The sequence below is a fragment of the Mchenga conophoros genome, linkage group LG12 (genome assembly GCF_057382185.1).
Source record: "Mchenga conophoros isolate Kocher_MC1m ecotype Shallow Benthic linkage group LG12, M_conophoros_male_GT1.1, whole genome shotgun sequence".
NCBI classification, from domain to species: domain Eukaryota; kingdom Metazoa; phylum Chordata; class Actinopteri; order Cichliformes; family Cichlidae; genus Mchenga; species Mchenga conophoros.
This window is the reverse complement of record NC_140537.1, coordinates 14427839-14445797: the sequence shown is the minus strand read 5'-3', so window position 1 is coordinate 14445797 and position 17959 is coordinate 14427839. Positions and strand designations below refer to the sequence as shown.

Here is a 17959-nt window from a genome sequence, read left to right as displayed (position 1 = left end):
CTGTTGTGTAGACCAAGTCCTTGGGACCCTCATGGTTCAAAAAGTGTTTTGATCATAGTTACAGTCTTGGATAATTATCCAAGAATTATTTGAGATTCTTGAGTTCAGACATTTAATTCCACTCTCCCAGTGATTTAAAGAATATGAGCTTTCAATATTCATTCAGATGTTTTCTAGAATGGGGTTAATTTTCTTCTGTCATTAGACAGTTTTTCTTATGTACATTTTCAACATGTTCAGCTAGTTTGTTCTTCTGTGTGAATTTCAGTTCTGCACTTTGGCTGTCAGGTGAATGACTCGGTGTATTTCACATCATTAAACATTGTTTTCCAAAGATTCAGCAATTATAAAAATTCAGCTCAAACCATTCAGCTATTAGCATTTACACTGCATTTTCTACAGGAAATGCATTCTCTAGTGTTATTTACCAGTTTCACTTACTGTTGTTGACATGTTAAGAGTTAAGTTGAAATTCTATTATAAATATTAACATCAGTATGTTATGTTAACAACACTTGTGAAGGTATTTAGAGAACCGTAAGAGACTCTTATAAACATCTGAAAGAAAATCATCTTTAATCATAGATGGAGACTTGTGCAAAAAATATTATTTTTAATTAATTATATTTTTTAATTTGATTTCAGTTTCTCTGTCAGTCAGTTTCTTTCGGTCTGACACAGCAACTGCACAGAATTTTTAATTTTTGGAAGAAGCCTTTTTTTGTCTTCTGTTTGATTTTAAGGTCTTCAGACTCCTCTGTCTCAGCTGTCTCAGACATGGATGCAGTTTCAGCAGAAAGTTCCTCACAGGGAACATTAGGCACTGGCAAACTTTCAGAAAGGAGTTCCTCACTGGGAAGAACATTCAACACTGGCACATTTTCAGAGGGAAGTTTATCAACTGGTGGAACATCGGGCGTTGAAGGACTGTCTGAAGGAGGTTCTTCATTTGGAAGAACATCAAACATTGGAAGACTTGAAGGGGGCTTAAAGATATTGGATACGTGATTATTTGCTACACCAGCAATCGTCTTGAGCAGCACTGGTGCAAAGTTTGCAATGTTGTTAAGTAGAACTTCCTGGTTCTTGTCTTTAAGAATTTAAATGGAATCGTTCATCATGCTGAGGAGTTTAAGTGTTCTGTAGAATAAGGCTATTTAAATATCTTTTAAACATATTTAAAGCACCACAGAAATATTTCAAGACTGTAGCTGGACTGTTAATTGTATGTCAGATGTGACCCACTGAAATTAAGGAGGTATAGCCTCTGGAAATTTAAGGAGCATCCGGGCTATGTCCCTTATTTTATTAATATTGTTCACTGCCCATACCTGAAACAGAAAACACATTTACAGTGCAGTTTTGTTCAGAGGTTATGTAAAAAAAGAAATCTCCAAATTACTTGTGAGTGTTCTAGACTTACCAGTTTCAGAAGAGGTTTGGCGTCGTCTCCTTCAAAGTCTTTTAATTCAAACTCCCAAAGCCTTCAAAAGAAAACAAAAAAGAGGTTTTCTGTCAGCATTTACGCTTCATCGCAAACAGACTTTCAGGTTTCACAGTAACTTAATCTCCTGTTTTAATTTTTATGTTTTTTCCCGACTATAAAATTACACCATGTGTTTAAAAAAAAAGCATAAATAAAACCTGGCTGCTCGTTTGATCACCGAGGACTCCAGCGGTGTGGCTCAAGTAGTGTTTATCTTTTGGGAAAATCAGGCCGGTGTAATTTAGGTGAATTTCACAACGTCTCACACACTCATCTGTGTTTTCCAGCCGTCTTTGTCATAGTTTAACAGCATAATCAGATATGATGTTATATGGTAATAAAATAGCTCATGCAGTGAATAAGGGGTAACACCCTGATAAGCAATGCTTCACTTACTCTTAGTTAGGGTGTCGTTGATTCGAAAGCTGCACAGCACTTTGTCAACATTTCGGGCGTGAAGGAATCCACTTCCTCTCACCACCACTTGGAAGGACTCTGACAAGGCGAAGAGAAACACATTATGTCACCTCATCTATAAAATATTATTGAAAATAAATGAAGTTATTTCATCTTCTTTGGTCCAAAGTAATCCCAAGCAGCAGTTTACATACACTCGTGTTGAGCATGAATGTCGTGGCAATTTGGAGCTTTTAATAATTTCTTTCAACAGTTCTTTTTCCAGGGGAAATTAGTTTAAAACAAGAACTGGGTGTGCAAGTTGGATTTTCTCTAATCCACACAGGGTCAAGTGTGGATTCCCCTCAGATGAGAGGAAAATGGCGTTCAGGAAAATCCAACAGTTCCATGAACTAGAAACCACACGACAAAAATTCCCTTCACTGTCCCAGTAAAGGGAATTTCACATCGCTTATTATTATTTAAGATGTAATGAAAACATTGCGTCACTTACCCATTTTCCCTGGGTGATGACATCATAAAAAATGATGTCATCCCCCATTTGTCCAATGCTATTCGGCCTCTCTGCATGTCCAGACTTCTCAACCTGAGTTGTCCCTCTGAGATATTCTGTCTAATCTCGACCATCCTGGTTGCTCTGACTTTGCCTCATGTCTTTTTGTCAGTGTTACCATCTCCAATCCATACATCACTACCATCTTGTAAACCTTTCCTTTCACTCTTTCTGCTATCCTTCTGTCACAAATCTTCTGTAGTGCTCTTTCTCAGCGTGAAGCCATGCTGCTGCTCGCTAATTGTCACATTTTTCCCATATCTCCACAGTACGGCTCATCAGCTTTATCCCTCTGTAGTTACTACAGCTCTGTGGAATCCAATCCACCCACCACAATAATACTAAACACCCCAACAGTTTATCCATGCCTCAAGTATCCTGTGTTGATCTTGAAATTGTTAATTAATGACTTGCTACACTAAGAATTCTGTACATGTGTTATAATTCATCCAACTACAGCAGCCTGTATTATAACAAAATGTATTTTCATTGTTTTCATTGTCTTACATATTTGTATATATTATACAAATTATATAATATTATATTTTCCTTAAGCCTAGTAAAGACCATTTAATTTAAATACTAATGATTATAGAGCACACTATAGTTATGGGAAAACATTTGCACTGTTGCAAACAAATAGTTGCTTTGCAATTTGACAGAAAAACTGATTAAATAATAAACTCTGATTAGACTTAGCACTCAAGCTGAGGCCAAAAAACAGTGCGTGCAACGGTTCACCTGTCTCTGCTGCAGGAAATTAGATTATGAGTCACCGCTGGGTTCTGACTGACGCTATTTCGTTGTGTGGGGAATAATCGATTGAGTATTTCACATGCAAAGATGGCTGCAACTGCCTTCCTTTGCAGACGAACAGCAGGGGTCCCAACTGTGTGAGTGTTAATAAAGACTTCTAATAAAGTCAAACAGCTGGATGCAACAAAAACACCTCAGGGTAACATTTTGTCAAACTAGGATTAGGCTACAGTCACTGGTGAGTCTCATTAAACAGCCTTTCGCAGGCAGGGCTGTGCCAGCACTGGCAAATCAGGCGTCTTTAATTTAATTAATTACATTTAATTAAAAATAATTTTTTAGTTTAGTTGAGTTTTTTTTTATTATCTGGTGTCTATTGTGTCTGATGCTAAGACTAAAATATGCCTTTTGACCCAAACATTAATTCATTATGGACTGGCTTTAATCATTTATTAATATTATTTTTATTTATTTATTTATTTAACTCAGTGTGAGATTTATTTCAGCAGTGTAAGAAGACAAAAGATTGTGACACGGAGAGAGTTGGCAAACCTGCCTTACATTTGGTGTGAAAATAAACACTATCCATCTTCTGTTCATATGAATATTATTAGAATGTGACTTTGAGGGCTCTTTAATAACAGGGGTGAAATTTTCTAGATAATTAATTAATATTAATAACAATGATTTGTAATTAACGTGAATATTTCTCACTCTATTATAATTAAAAATGGTTTTTCCTTCAGCTTGTTTTTATCTTGTATACTTTTACTTAAGTAAATCTCCTGATTAAAATATCCTGAAATAAATTAACTGTAATTGATTCACTGGGACTAGTGCTTTTATATATTGTACCATCGTTTCCGGGGACTTTTTTAAGGATGTGCAACTCTGTAACAATCCTTTGCAAAAGGATCTATGTGGACGTGCATGCAGAGAGGCAGTGAGACACTAGGTGGAGCCACAGGGTTGTGGTTCTCACTCTCCTTTTATGTTCCAGCTCCTCAGTCGCTTCTTCCCACAGGGATGCTTCCAGCAAAAATGAACCGAACATGACATCTCCGTCACACTGAATGCTCACATCAGTTAAAAACTTCTGTGATTATGTAGAGTGAAGCCCCTGGCTGTTTGACAGTTGTCCAATATATGGACAACTGTCAAATCAGTGCGCATGATGAGCGCACTGATTAAACCGGAGAGGGGAATCCTTTTATGTCAACATCTTCACCCACTGATGAAAGCTTTAGAAAGGAAAAAGAAGAAGAAAAAAACACATCAGGGAGTTTACAAAGCTAAACCCTCTTGGGGAAGTGCAACCATGAGTCATCAGCAGCACTTGCTTTGCTGTCAATCCAGTGAAACAGACAGTGCTATTATAAGACCACAATCCCTCCCAGAATTGATTTGTCATGACCACAACATCATCCACAAGTAAGTGAAGGCAGTAAGCCTTACATTTATTCCCTCTTCAGGTTCAGTGATTGTAGTGATTGTCTGCACTTTTTTTCAGTTTATCAGAGCAAACGCACAATAAAGAATAGCGAAGATGGCATACCCTGGAATTTAACCCTAAATACACGGTGTTAGGCTGCTGGATAAAAACAGTGGGTGTTTCTGGTGAAACAGAGGAGAATCGCTCTTGATCTGCTCCACTCTGCGTCTGACTCCCACAACCCCTAAGTTCTAATTATAGTATTCATTGCAGCTATTGCATTTGGAAGATGGTATAACTTTATAAAGCGCTGCACACAGGTATTTTGCTGGTTGAGATTTTTCTTTATAATCCCAGGGCTCTATGGAGAGATAACAGAGGGAGATGTGAATTAGGTCGTCTGTACCATCTGTACGTTATTGCTGGAGCTGGCAGCTCTACTCCTAATGGCATCTGCGCAGGGACGTGTGATTTACAGGTTCACAGTCAATAACAGCTCGGACACAGATGAGCACTCCGGCTGCACTCCCCTGGGGTTGAAAGCTGTCGACTCCCCTTTTACGATTGAACTCCAGCGTACAGAGAGGAAGACTGGCTTAAAGATGCCGAGCGCATCTCTTCCTCCTCGCACCCACAAAGAGAGTACACCATGGTGCTACAGAGTGAGCAGCAGGAGAAAACAAATCGATAGCGCTGGCAGAGGTTGTCCTTTGCCCTTTGATGCCTCTGCGTAAACAAAGACACTTTGCAGTCTGGAACTCCCACTGAACACTCACATAAGAAGAAGTACACTAGACAGCGCACACCGAAGACCTGACGAAGGCCAAAGCAAAGATCTTCTTTCTGTGTGAAATGTGGCTAAAAAAACCCCCAACAAAAACCAAAAAAAAGGACAGAAACACAAAGAGTAGAGACTGAGAGAAGAAAGCCTGAGACTGTGTGTGACTTATCATGACATCGCTAAATCTGGTAAATTTTTCTAAGAGGCTTGGAGTCGGTCAGGATTGAGGCCAGCAACCACAAGGTCAGTTAAAATTCCACTCAAGTATATTAAGACATCCATCTGGCACAGCTCAGAGGTACATGTAATTGTGGGAATGTGAATAGATGAACTAGAAATGCTGAGGGGCTATATATTAGGCAAATAAAACCCAGTTTGACAGAAAAAAGAACATTTTAAAAAGAAAAAGAAAACAAAGAGAATAAATAACACAAAGGTCCAAAAATGTCCTCATGAATCCCTTGCTAGGAGTATGTCTTACAAATTTATTGTATGTGACACAGAAGTATGTGAGGTCTCTCGGTTTCCACTGTGTACAGAGCAGTACACAAGCAACAATTTCACCACAGGAGCAGGAAGCAAAATCTGGAGACAACAGGAGCACCACTGATCAGCATTTCAGAAATTATTGTCGAACTCATGCAATATATAAGAGCCCCCCTCGTCACAGCTTTAGACATTTCAACTGCTTTTCTTGAATATAAAATGTGTAAACATATAGAAAATCTTTTGCTCTTTTTGGTTTTTCTTCATACGAGCACTTCCCAGATTTGATCGTTTCCCTTATTAGCTGTATCTTGCAGTGCAAAGCTAAAAATCTGCTTTCTTGTGATAACATCAAGATTAAAAAAAAATCACAGAAAGCTTTCAAAGCTGAGATGAAATTTGAAATTGAAATGTAAAAGCAGCCATTATTTCACCACCAGCTCATTCCATTGTGATGTTAACGGAGGAAAAGGGCATTTATTCTCATGTGCGACCTTGAAAGGCTACTCATAACAAATGGATGAAGCGATACAGTGGCTATACTGGCTCTCCTTTTTCCGATAGGGACAGCTGATGGATTTTAATGGTGGGAAGGTTTCTGGTGGAGGTGGGGTGGGCACAGCCGGACTCCCGCGTGGGAGTCCTGGCCCTGAGGATGCAGCAGCAGGTCCGATGTAAGCTTTTATTGCAGAGTTTGGCCACTTTCGCTCTGCTCGTTTCAGCTGGTCCAGAATCGCCCGCGGGGGCTCCGGAAAAGACCTTCCATTCCCGGCTGTCCCTGGAGGAAGGAGTTCTCGAGAGGGCCATGGAGGAGGAGGGGCTGAGCCGAGAAGGAGGCCCCCTGCTGTCGAGGCCCAGGGTGAGGGGCTGGCCGTGACCCTGCATCTGACTCTGATGATGGTGGTGTGGTCTGGGAGTCGTCCTCAAACAGTGAACTCCAAGTAAACTCTGGAAAGCTTTTTTAAACTCCTGGTTGGAGCATGGGTAGATGATGGGGTTGATGCAGCTGTTGAAGTAACCGAGCCAGAAGGTGATCTTGAAGACGGTGTCTGAAGGTCTGTATGCAGGGAAGATTGAACCTGCAGGGACATCAGACACACATCAGAGACATAATAAAAGATAGAGATGACTGGGAGCTCTCGGGGATGATGTGGCCCTCAGGTATATAAATCTGTGGGAGCATTCTGTCGCACAATGTTTGTTTCGCACACCTAAACAGAATCTGCCATTCAAGACATTTTACTAGTCACCTTTCTCGGGACAAATCACTAGCGCTCATCCTCCGGATATGCAATTCATAACAGTTCATCCAGTAGTTATTGAGCTGCTTCAGTCTGGATTGAAGTGGTTAACTGACCAACGCTGCCTCGAGCTGTGCTGTTACTGTGGCTAAACCAAATTTGAGCCAGTTTTCAGAGCTCCAATTACATGCTGTGCTCTATTTGTGTTTTTTTTTAAAGAACACATGATCCCTGAGCAAAAATCTGTTCCAGATCTTCCCTTACACACTTCTCTATATTCTTCAGACACTAAGACATAAAAAAAAAATACAAGGAACCCTTTCTTGAAAAATACAATTATAATTTGGCATGCAGCTCATAAATATGTGGGCGATCCTCCATCGCTTTCGCAATTTACCCCTATTTGGGGAAATGAAAAGTTCACGCCTGGTAAAAGTGATGGAGGATTTAAAATATGGAAAAATAAAGGCATTAAAAAAAATTAAAGACCTATATGCAGATGGCATGCTGCTCACATTTGATCAGTTGTGTAAAAAATATTTAATACCCCCAAAGCACTTTTTTAAATATTTACAATTGAAAAACTATTTGTCATCAAAACTGCAAAGGATTGCTGAACTTCCACCACTGACAAAAATAGAGGAGGTATGCATTAAGAATACAAAAGGGAAAGGTTTTCTCTCTATATATTATAATTTACTGATGCTTTCCTCCAAAGACTCAGCAGCAGATAAACTGGATGCTTGGAGAAGGGAGATCCAAGAGGACATAGATGAAAATGACTGGAACCAGGCTTGCTTAAAAGCACAAAAACAAACAATAAACACACGCTTTAAACTACTGCAATATAAATGGCTCATGAGAACCTATATAACACCTGTCAAGCTTCATCATATGTCCAATGATATTCCGGCCATCTGTACTAAATGTTTAGTTGAAAAAGGAACTCTTCTTCATTGTCTATGGGAGTGTCCTAAAATCCAGGACTTTTGGAAAGATGTTATCAAATATCTGTCCGAAGTGTTTAAGGTAAAAATCCCTTTAAAAGGAAAACTCTGTCTACTTGGAATATATCCAAGGGAATTTAAGCAATCGGGGAAAAAAACTAAATTACTGGACTATGGACTACTTCAAGCCAGAAGAGCCATTGCGCTATGTTGGAGGAGTATGGATGCTCCCTCCATGGGACTCTGGAAGAAGGAAATTGCAGTTTCTCTAGGCCTGGAAAGACTGACATATATTGCCAAGGGCAAACAATGGGACTTTGTGAATATGTGGAAGCCATGTATGGAAATTTTAGGGAGTGGAGGTGAAGGACATTTATGAAAAAGAAGGAAAAGAAGAAGGGAAGGAAGGGAAAATCTTGTCTATCCTAACCCATTGTATTTTTGTATTACTGTGAGAACTATGCTCATTTCTACATTTGAATGTGATGTAGGCAGGTCTGATGTATGGATGGATGTGTGAATGTGAGGTTGTTCAACATTTGTTTGTATTGTACTATAAAAAATTTCAATAAAAATATATGGAAAAAAAAAAGAACACATGATCCCAAGCTGTTGGAAATCACACCACTTCACCCGTCTACGTGTCACACTTTATTTCTAATTGTTTTATCCAAGTTCCACTTGATAGAAGCTTCCTCTTTGCCGCCAAGGTTAAGGATTTTATTAAAATTGATCCCGGATACTGTGCTGCTTTTGATTAGAGCGAGCGGGGAATGTGAGTGGGATCTTTAATGAAGTGGCAAAGGTAATGGCTTAATGGACGCATTACATGCAGGCCTAGTCCTCATTGTATTCAGTGGCTGGCAGTGAAACATTAAAATAATGAAACGGCTGACTTCTTGTGTGGCTGCACTATATCTGTCTATCTGCCATCTATTTTCAGAGGCAGGAGAGAAGCTGCCTTGTGAAATGTTTTATTGGCCAAGCTCCTGAGAGGGTTAAGCCTCGGGAGAAAAAAAAATGTGATTGTGATATAGAGATGGATAGAAAGAAGAGGCGGAGAGAGTTGGAGAGCAAATTATTTTGTGCCTGGCTATGCAGCTAATGCATTTTATCCCCAGCTGTGCCAAAACCCCCCAATTCTATTATTGCCCGTACCCCTTGATAGATTCATTGTTGGAATAAAAATAGAAGAGGAGTGCAACTGTTGGGTGAATGTGTTGACGCACTCAATGATGCAGCGGTGTCTGCTGCTGAATGCACACATTTTTGTTTTTTGTTTTTCTGCTGATTGAATTCATTCAGATTGAAAATTTCCAGCCAGCTGCTTGCATGGGATGTGATATTAATCCGGTTTAGCGTCTGCATCCACTGACACTTTTAATCTGAACAGTGCGACATATGTAAGAGTGATGAATATGATCACATGATCAGCGCTCCCTGAATGTGGATATACAGCACGCTGTGTGTTCAGAGCTCTAGATGTCGTGTTTTTGTTGTTCTTAATTTCTCAAAGAGTTTTAAGACTGCATTAAAGTATATCAAGAACTATAGAGAAGACGGGACCAGCATGGAAGCTGCCATCATTGGAAAGAAAATAAGCAAATGTCCCCATATATTTACATCAAGGGCCAAAAAAATAAAAATAAAATCTTCCATAAATCTCTGAAACTGTAACATTTCCAAATTTTTAATCTAATTTAGGTGCTTATGTATTATGTTTATTGTTATTTTGTTTAACCCATTTGTTTCCTGTTTTTCAAACTGATTTTAATCATATTTAAGCTCAATTTAAATATAATCAGTGCCTGTATAACTCTTATTCGTGCTATGTTGCCTTCAGCTGCAATAAGGAAACAAAGGTTGTCTATTTGTTGCTCATTTTGACAGTACTATCTGTATTAAGACTATTACTTCCATACACTCGTGGCCACTTCATTAGATACACCTGTTCAACTGCTTGTTAATGCAAAAAAAAAAAAAAAGTCAACCAATCACATGGCAGCAACACAATGAATTTAGATATATATGCATGGTCGAGATGACAGGCTGAAGTTGACTTTTTCAGATTTTCTCTGAAAAAGGGAAAATAGAGAAGACAAGAAGAATCCTGTGCTGTAACAATCAGACAGTAGGGTTAGATTTTGACATGAACAACATGAAAGCACTGATCAGTGCTTTCATGTATCAACGTTTCAGGCTGTTTCTGCTGGTGGTGTAATGATGTAGGGGATATTGGGGCCCCTTATTACCAAATGAGCATCGTTTAAACACCACTGCATATCTGAGTATTGTCACTGACTGAGTAATGTGGTCATATAGGGATGGACATCATCCCTTTATGACCATAGTGTGCCAATGTTCTGGTGACTACTTCCAGCAGGATAACGCACCATGTCACAAAGCGCACATCATCTCAAACTGGTTTCTTGAACATGACAATGAGTTCACTGGACTCTAATGGGCTCCACAGTCATAAGATCTCAATCCAATAGAGCACCTCTGGGATGTGGCCAAACAGGAGATTCACATCTCATCTCCAGCACCTCGTTGAATCTTTGCAATGAAGAATTAAAGCAGTTGTAAAGAAAAAAGGGGACCAAGGCAATGCTAGCAAGGTGTACTGAAGAAAGTGGCCAGTGAGTCTATATTATGGAATGCTTTCAGTCTTAAAATATGCTAGAAAATTGTTTAGTAAAATTCATTTAAAGGTAGTAAGGCTTGATTGCTTGGTCACTTGGTCAAGTACCAGTCTGAGATATTATAGTTTTATTTAAATCCTTTTCATTCATTTTCTTATCATCTTCAGTTTTAGTATCATTTTTGGAATTATTGTATTCACTACAATGGTTATATTTACTTGTATAGTATTTCAGTTTTATATTCTTTTTATTATTAATATTATGTAGCACTCTGTGTGCCCTTAACTTGAAAAACTGGAAAAAAAATAAATGAATGCTGCAGATGACCTTTAAATGAAATATGAATGGATTGCCATGGTATATAATTAAACAGATTTTCTATCAGTCTTTGTGCTAGCTATTTTTCGTTTGCTTTTCCCTTTTATTTATGTTGTTTTCTCAGCAGTGAGGTTTTTAAGGTTTGAGTTTAACTTGAAGCAAACCAAACTGAGCACAGAGTTCTGACACTAGGCCTCTAGCAAGGTTGGGTGAAGTGTAGGCAGGTGACTGGCTTCGGTCTCACAAGAAATTTCAGGCATTTTCCTCGTTGCTGTCTGGTTGCTGAGTGTGTTGCTCCTGGCAAGCATGTCTTAGTTCTCCTAGCGGGCTAGGCTAGCAAGCCAGATGGGCTCTGCATACCCAATCACCTAACGCTGCCTATTAAGCAACCTTGATAAGTCTGTACCCCTTCCTGCTGTTAATTGTCTGCAGAGGCTAAATTCATAAACAGCTTCTCTCACACAGGTTTGAAGATTTCTTTGTCCCCTGCAGCCGTTACCTTACTCTCACTCTTTTAGCTCGTACCCCGCAGCCAATCACATTACAGCCAAAACCACTTCACGTGTGATTAAAAAGCTCCATGACATCTCCCCTGCAGGGTCATCTCCATTTGTAACTCTGGACTGGTTCCTGTGCAAATGTTATTTTTTTCCATCTCTCCCTAGAAGTCCAGTTCAGACCACCTTAACTTAACCATCCGTGATACATGCTGGAGCTGAGCAGGCTGTAGGGAAAGGTTGTGCTTGTGTTGCCACAACTCCTGTGTTTTAAATGTACTGTGTGCACACTAAGAGTAGACTTTTAACATTCTGTGACTTTGTGAACAATGTGTTGGCTATTTTGCAGATTACATCATCTCCATTTTAAATTTGAGTACATATTTGAGTATGATGTATGGACAAAAAGGCCATAGCTCTTAAACTTTGAATTCATGTGTTTTCAGTCCTGTTGCCACAGATTTATCCATGCAGTCTACCTGTAAAACTACTGAAAGAATTAATGTTTTAAAGAGCATGGTGCTGTAACAGATGGTAGTATTGTAACGAGTCAGTCTGTGAAATTTCTTTCATCCTAGATATATCACAGCCACTTTCATGTGATTTTGTGCAAAGTGGAAACATTTAGGAGGCACAGCAACTCGGTCACGAAGTGGCAGACCACGTGAAGTTACGTAGCGGGGTCACCAAGTGCGTAAAAGTATCTGACGCTCTTCTGACTTCATGACTGCAGAGCTCCAAACCTCCTCTGGCATCAACATTAGCATAAAAACTGTGCGCCGTGAGCGTTGTGGCATGGTCTTCCATGGTCGAGCAGCTCCTGTAGGTGTAATGTGTAGGTGGGCCAGTACTTTTGTCCATATGCTTCAGTAATATTTTAGTGTTCAGAGTGGGCGTGTTGGTAAAAGTTCCATATTTGCAGTAAATTACAGACATTTGCTAAAATACTATCCTTGCTCTGTCACAGTTAAATTGTGCAGCTTCTGTTTTATTTACCTTCATGTTAGAAAAGCAAATCTGCGACACCACAAGTTGGTAGCTGGGTTATTAACTATCGCGCTGGTGGTCATAATCTGCTTATCTGCTTTAATCTGCTAAAAAGGGAAAGTTAATTTCAGGCTGTTTGGCTGATGTTTTTTGTACATGTTTCATTTAAGATGAGAGTAATGAATGATGACTGTATTCAACTAACATTTTTTTTCAGTTTTTAATTTGAGAATTTAAAGTTAAATTACATGTGCTTGTCCAAAGTAAAAGAGCCCCAACAATAAACTTCTCTTTTTATAACTAAAATAATAAAAAAATAAAGACCCAACACTAAGTTAATTAAGCTGAGAATATTTTGGCTGGATTAATAGGTGTGTTTATTTCACTGCAATCAAATGGAACATGTAGAATATAATCAAAATATTTTAATTAGGGAAATATTTTAACTTCAAACTGCAGGATGCATGTTTTTCCTAAAGCCTCATTTTTATCATTCTTTCACTTTTATCAGACTTCAGTCCACTGAAGTCTTTTTCTGATTTAAGTTAAGTATAGAACATGAATGGGTTGTCTACTAACCGGAAAATTTAATCAGCAGCTCCTCCAGGCTGCATGCTGAAGTGTCCCCGGGGGAAGTTACCGAACCCCAAATAGCCTCCAGTGCAACCATCAGTGTATGTGTGATAGATGAATAAAATAAGAACCACCTAACACATAGATATTTGACCCATTGTTCATTTAAAAATGTGTCTACAGGGCTGTGTGTAATTCCCTGCTCTTTCTCCCAAAGTTCCTGTCTTTCTTCTCAATACATCCAAAAATAACTCTTAGGGGGGAAAAAAAGGTTCATCATCTCTAGTTTAAAAAGACACTCGACACCCACTGACACTCTGAGTCAGAGGTTTTTAAGAATAAAGACTCCTGGCTGGGGCTGGAGACAGGAAACATTTCAGTTCATCTTCAGTTTCTTAACATATCACGATAACACGAGGACACCCTGTGAAGCTGTTCTTTATGTCAGCGAGGGCATGCTTCACGCTACGGTGACACTGTCGCCTCTCAGCCACCTGTTTCCTTCCAAAGAGATTGTTGTTAGCTTAACTGTTGATGCCAAATTGGCCTTGGGTGTGGTAGTGAGTGAGTGATTGTCTGTCTCTCTGTGTTATCCCCATGATGGACTGGGTACCTGTTTAGCGTGTCCTCTGCCTCTCATCCATTGTCAGCTGAGATTGGCTCTAGCCCCCACCACCTGACCCTGAACTGGCTAAATGGTAAAGAAAATAAACTGATTGATGCTTTGCACGTGTTGTAGTTCCAAAGAAGGACTCGGTACATATCAAGGACAATCCACAGATAGATACAGAGCCTTTTAACACCCATTTAAATTACTTCCATAATTAAAGTCTTGTAATTATTACATTGGATCTGCTTCCACTTCCCCCTAACCCTAGCATCCTCTTCTGTCACACTGACCCTCTGCATGCCTGGCTTCACTTCACATCTTCTCTTTGGTCTTCCTCTTTTCCTCCTGCCTGTCAGCTCCATCCTCAACATTCTTTATCCGGTGTATCCACTATCACTCCTCTGCACATGTCCAGACTATCTCAGTCTTGCCTCTCAGCCCACAGTTATTATGGATATTAATTTAAATAATATCTACTCCATAATCGAAATGATGCAATCAAGACTTATCCAGCTGTACACATCAGAACTACACCAGTGCTTTGTGATTCATTGCTGAATCTATCATTGTCCACAGACTTATGTGGCAGCGGTATGCACTGTGACGCCAGTATTAGTAAGGGAGCATTCGTGAGCCAAGGCTTTGCCTCATTTCCCAGTCAGGAGCTACTCAGCCAAATGGTGGCAGCTATATTTACAAGCATGAGAGCATGGAATAAATACAAACCCTGCAGGATTTGTTAGGATTTTGCCGTATCTCATATCTACTTGGTTCAGATTTCCTTTTTGCATGATTGACAACAGCACTTGCAGCGCACAGGTCTACAAGTCGTTTGATTATTTCCCTTTGAGCTCATCTTCATTGAACCCGGCGCACTTGAAGACTTAAAGACCATCATATGAAGTCTGGCCTCAGTCCGAAAGGCTTTATCTGTCACTAAAGATCTGCCCCCATGATGAAGGGAGTCACAAACACGAGGGAGAAAAATGGCTCGACATGCCATTCAAGGGTCTGGTTTGAAATATATCTTGGTCTCAATTTTAGTCCTTTTGTTTACAGACGGGGAGCAGTGGAGGATGACAGTGATCTGAAAGATTTATAGAGCCTATTTATAGAACGACTACCTGGCCGAGTCGAAAGCATTTACTACAGCGCTCCAGAGGCCACAAGCTCGTCTGAATGCGAGTAACCTCAATGTCATCCCACAAAGGAGGCATTCACTTAACATCATCTAACTATGAAATTAGCCAGTACTTAAAAACATGACCGTAGAATAAATTGATCAATGAGTATGTAATGGGAATAAATTCAGATGTTGAATTGCTTCCTGAAAGTGGTCTGACTCATGCATAGGAGTAGGTAATCACATATATGGACCTATTTTTAATTTGTGAAACGTTATTGATTAAATGGTTGCAGAGGGTATCATTGACTGTCTGTGCTCCAGTGACATTTCTAAGAAATATGCTTTTTTTCCCCCATTGATACTGAGAGTTAGATGAAATGAGAGTATTTGTCCATTCAATGGGAAACCAGAGGCAGGAGTTAAGGCAGGTGACAACACCAGATCCAATGAAACCGTAATTTCCCATTTTTACACCCGGGTTCTCAAATCCATTAAACAAAAATGTTTAAAGAGTCAGTTCATAAGCTTGGAAGAGCGCTTGGCTAGCTGTCCACTTTTTTCAGTCTGTCTATATTATTCATTCATATTTGCCCCCGAGTGGTGTCAGGATTCAAATTTCACTCCTTGAAAAGACTTCATTTGATCCAAAATGCTGCAGAGAGAGAACTGACAGGGACTAGAAAGTGAGAGCACATTTTTCCCTAACTGGCTTTTCCCCCCTGGCTTCCTGTTAAATCCAGAATCAATCCTTCTCCTCACATACAAGGTTTTTTAATAATCAGGCCCCATCTTATCTTAAAGACCTCATAGTGCCGTATCACCCCAATGGAGCTCTTCACTCTCTGACTGCGGGCTTACTTGTTGTCCTAGAGTATTTAAAAGTAGAACGGTAGGCAGCGCCTTCAGCTTTTACGCCTCTCTTCTGTGAAACCAGCTCCCAGTTTGGATTGAGACAGACACCCTCTCTACTTTTAGCATTAGACTTAAAACTTTCCTTTTTGATAGAGCTGGATCAGGTGACCCTGAACCCTGACCTTAGTTACGCTGCAATAGACCTCAGCTGCTGCTGAGTGTTTCTTCTTCACTCTCTTCTTTGCAATACCTGTGTGCTTATATAGCACTCTGCATTTAATCATTAGTTATTAATTATCTCTGTCTCTCTTCCAAAGTGTGTCTTTTGCCTGGCCTTCCTCCCATCTCCCCCCAACCATTTGCAGCAGTAGTTGTCCCTCCCTGAGCCTGGTTTTGCTAGTTTTTCCTTCCCACTGTCGCCAAAGTGCTTGCTCATAGGAATTGTCTGATTGTTGGGGTTTTTTCTGTACTACTGTAGGGTCATTACCTTGTTCTATAAAGTGCCTTGAGGTGACTGTCATTGTGATTTGGTGCTATATAAATAAAATAAAATTGCACTGAAGTAAAGTAACCTTCCTTTCCAAACTGTTGAGGTATTCCCTTTCAGTCTTGTAAGTAATATATTTTCTGCTCTGGTTAAAATTTGATTTGCCCTGAGAAATCTGGCTCTTGACATTAGGAATTACATGCAAGATGAACATGATAATACTCACCAATGGGTAGCACCAGGAAGAAGGGGAGCCAGCACAACACGAAGCAGCCAACCACAATGCCCAAGGTCTTGGCAGCCTTCTTCTCACGAGAGAATTTCAGCAGCTTCAGAGCAAAATGTGTGCGATTGCGAAGGGCCTCGTCATCTGAGACAGTTGCATTGCCTCGGTGTATCCTGAGAATCACCTGCTCTGAATCGGACTTCTCTGTCTTGTGGCCCTCTTTCAGGCCCTGGCTCTCTCTGTGAGCTACCACATAGACCCGACAGTACATTACCAGTATGATGGTCAGAGGAAGGTAGAAGGAGCCCACTGCAGAGAAGATCGCGTAGCCCGGCTCCTCTGTGATCTTACAAATGGACTCGTCCTCGGGCGGCGCCTCTTTCCAGCCAAACAAAGGTCCAATAGATATGATGACAGACAGCACCCAGAGCAGCATCAGTGCCAAGAAAGCCCTGCGTTTTGTAACGATTGATGGGTAACGCAGGGGGTAGCTTACTCCAATGTAGCGGTCCACAGATATTACACAGAGGCTCATGATAGAAGCCGTGCAGCAGAGCACATCCACAGCTGCCCAAACATTACAAAAAACCCGTCCAAATACCCATCGATCCAGGATTTCCAAAATGGCAGAGAACGGCAGTACGGTGGAGCTCAGCAGCAAATCTGCCACTGCCAGATTAACTATGAAATAATGCGTGACTGTCCGCAAGTTTCGATGGCAAACCACCGAGAGGATCACCAGAATGTTTCCCACGACTCCAAACCCAATGAAGAGACCAAGCACCAGACCCAAAACCACAGCCTTGACCACATTGAGCTCTGGGACTAAAACGTGGCTGCAGTTGGAACAGTTCTGTGTCAGGGGAGCTGGGGTCATATTGTCCAGCACAGGAATCATTAGTTCCAGTACAATGCTGGTACTCAACAACTGGCCTGTGCAGAAGTGGTAGACTGAAGCGCACACCTATTTAAGTTCACTACTAGAGAGAGTAGACATCAGGCCATTCTCATAAAAGCCATTAGAGTAATGATCACATTAAGTCTGTCTTGTCAAAACATAATTTGAATGATGATGCCTCGAGCAAATGAGCCATTACGTTGGCAATGCATCAAGGAAAATAAAAGGACAAGTTGCATGCAGAACCACTGAAAGAGAAATATAATATATGCAAACGAAAACTACTGAGCTAAAATCGAGTAATCCATCTTGAAAATGTTAATGATGTTAAAACTGACTGTTTTTATGCAGCTGGTACAAACCACTGTTAAAAATGCATTACAAATACAAGAGACAGATTGGAGGTGAGCGATTTAGGAAGTCTTTGAATGTTCTCTGAACCAAAAAAATACATGAAAAAAATCACTGTTTGGACTGAAAATTAAAGTCTGTTGAAACCAGTTTTCCTGGGAGCAGCAGGTGAGAAATCAACATCCAGGCTTGTGTGTTGAACGCAGCTTCAGCTTCAGTAACGTCCAGCGCCTTTGAAAAGAGAAACAGAAGAAGACACGTCCGTCACATACAGTGAAACATGAAAGCATTCA

General features: G+C 40.2%; 1 protein-coding gene across 3 annotated transcripts in view; it reads right to left on the bottom strand.

Annotated features, from left to right (window-relative positions):
* The window catches only part of adra1aa (adrenoceptor alpha 1Aa), a 34982-nt gene that overhangs the window by 9019 nt on the left and 8004 nt on the right, over positions 1–17959 (bottom strand). The window contains exons 2-5 of one of the 3 annotated variants that reach the window (XM_085293910.1): positions 16418–17897; positions 5051–6990; positions 1883–4453; positions 1424–1484 (exon numbers count right to left, since the gene is read on the bottom strand). In XM_085293910.1, the coding sequence (XP_085150036.1) occupies positions 6449–6990; positions 16418–17315 (1440 nt within the window). In that variant the 5' untranslated portion in view covers positions 17316–17897 and the 3' untranslated portion in view covers positions 1424–1484; positions 1883–4453; positions 5051–6448. Of the gene's footprint in view, positions 1–11; positions 1332–1423; positions 1485–1882; positions 6991–16417; positions 17898–17959 lie in introns of those variants that run through there. The other 2 variants (XM_085293909.1, XM_085293908.1) reach the window with 2 other exon arrangements.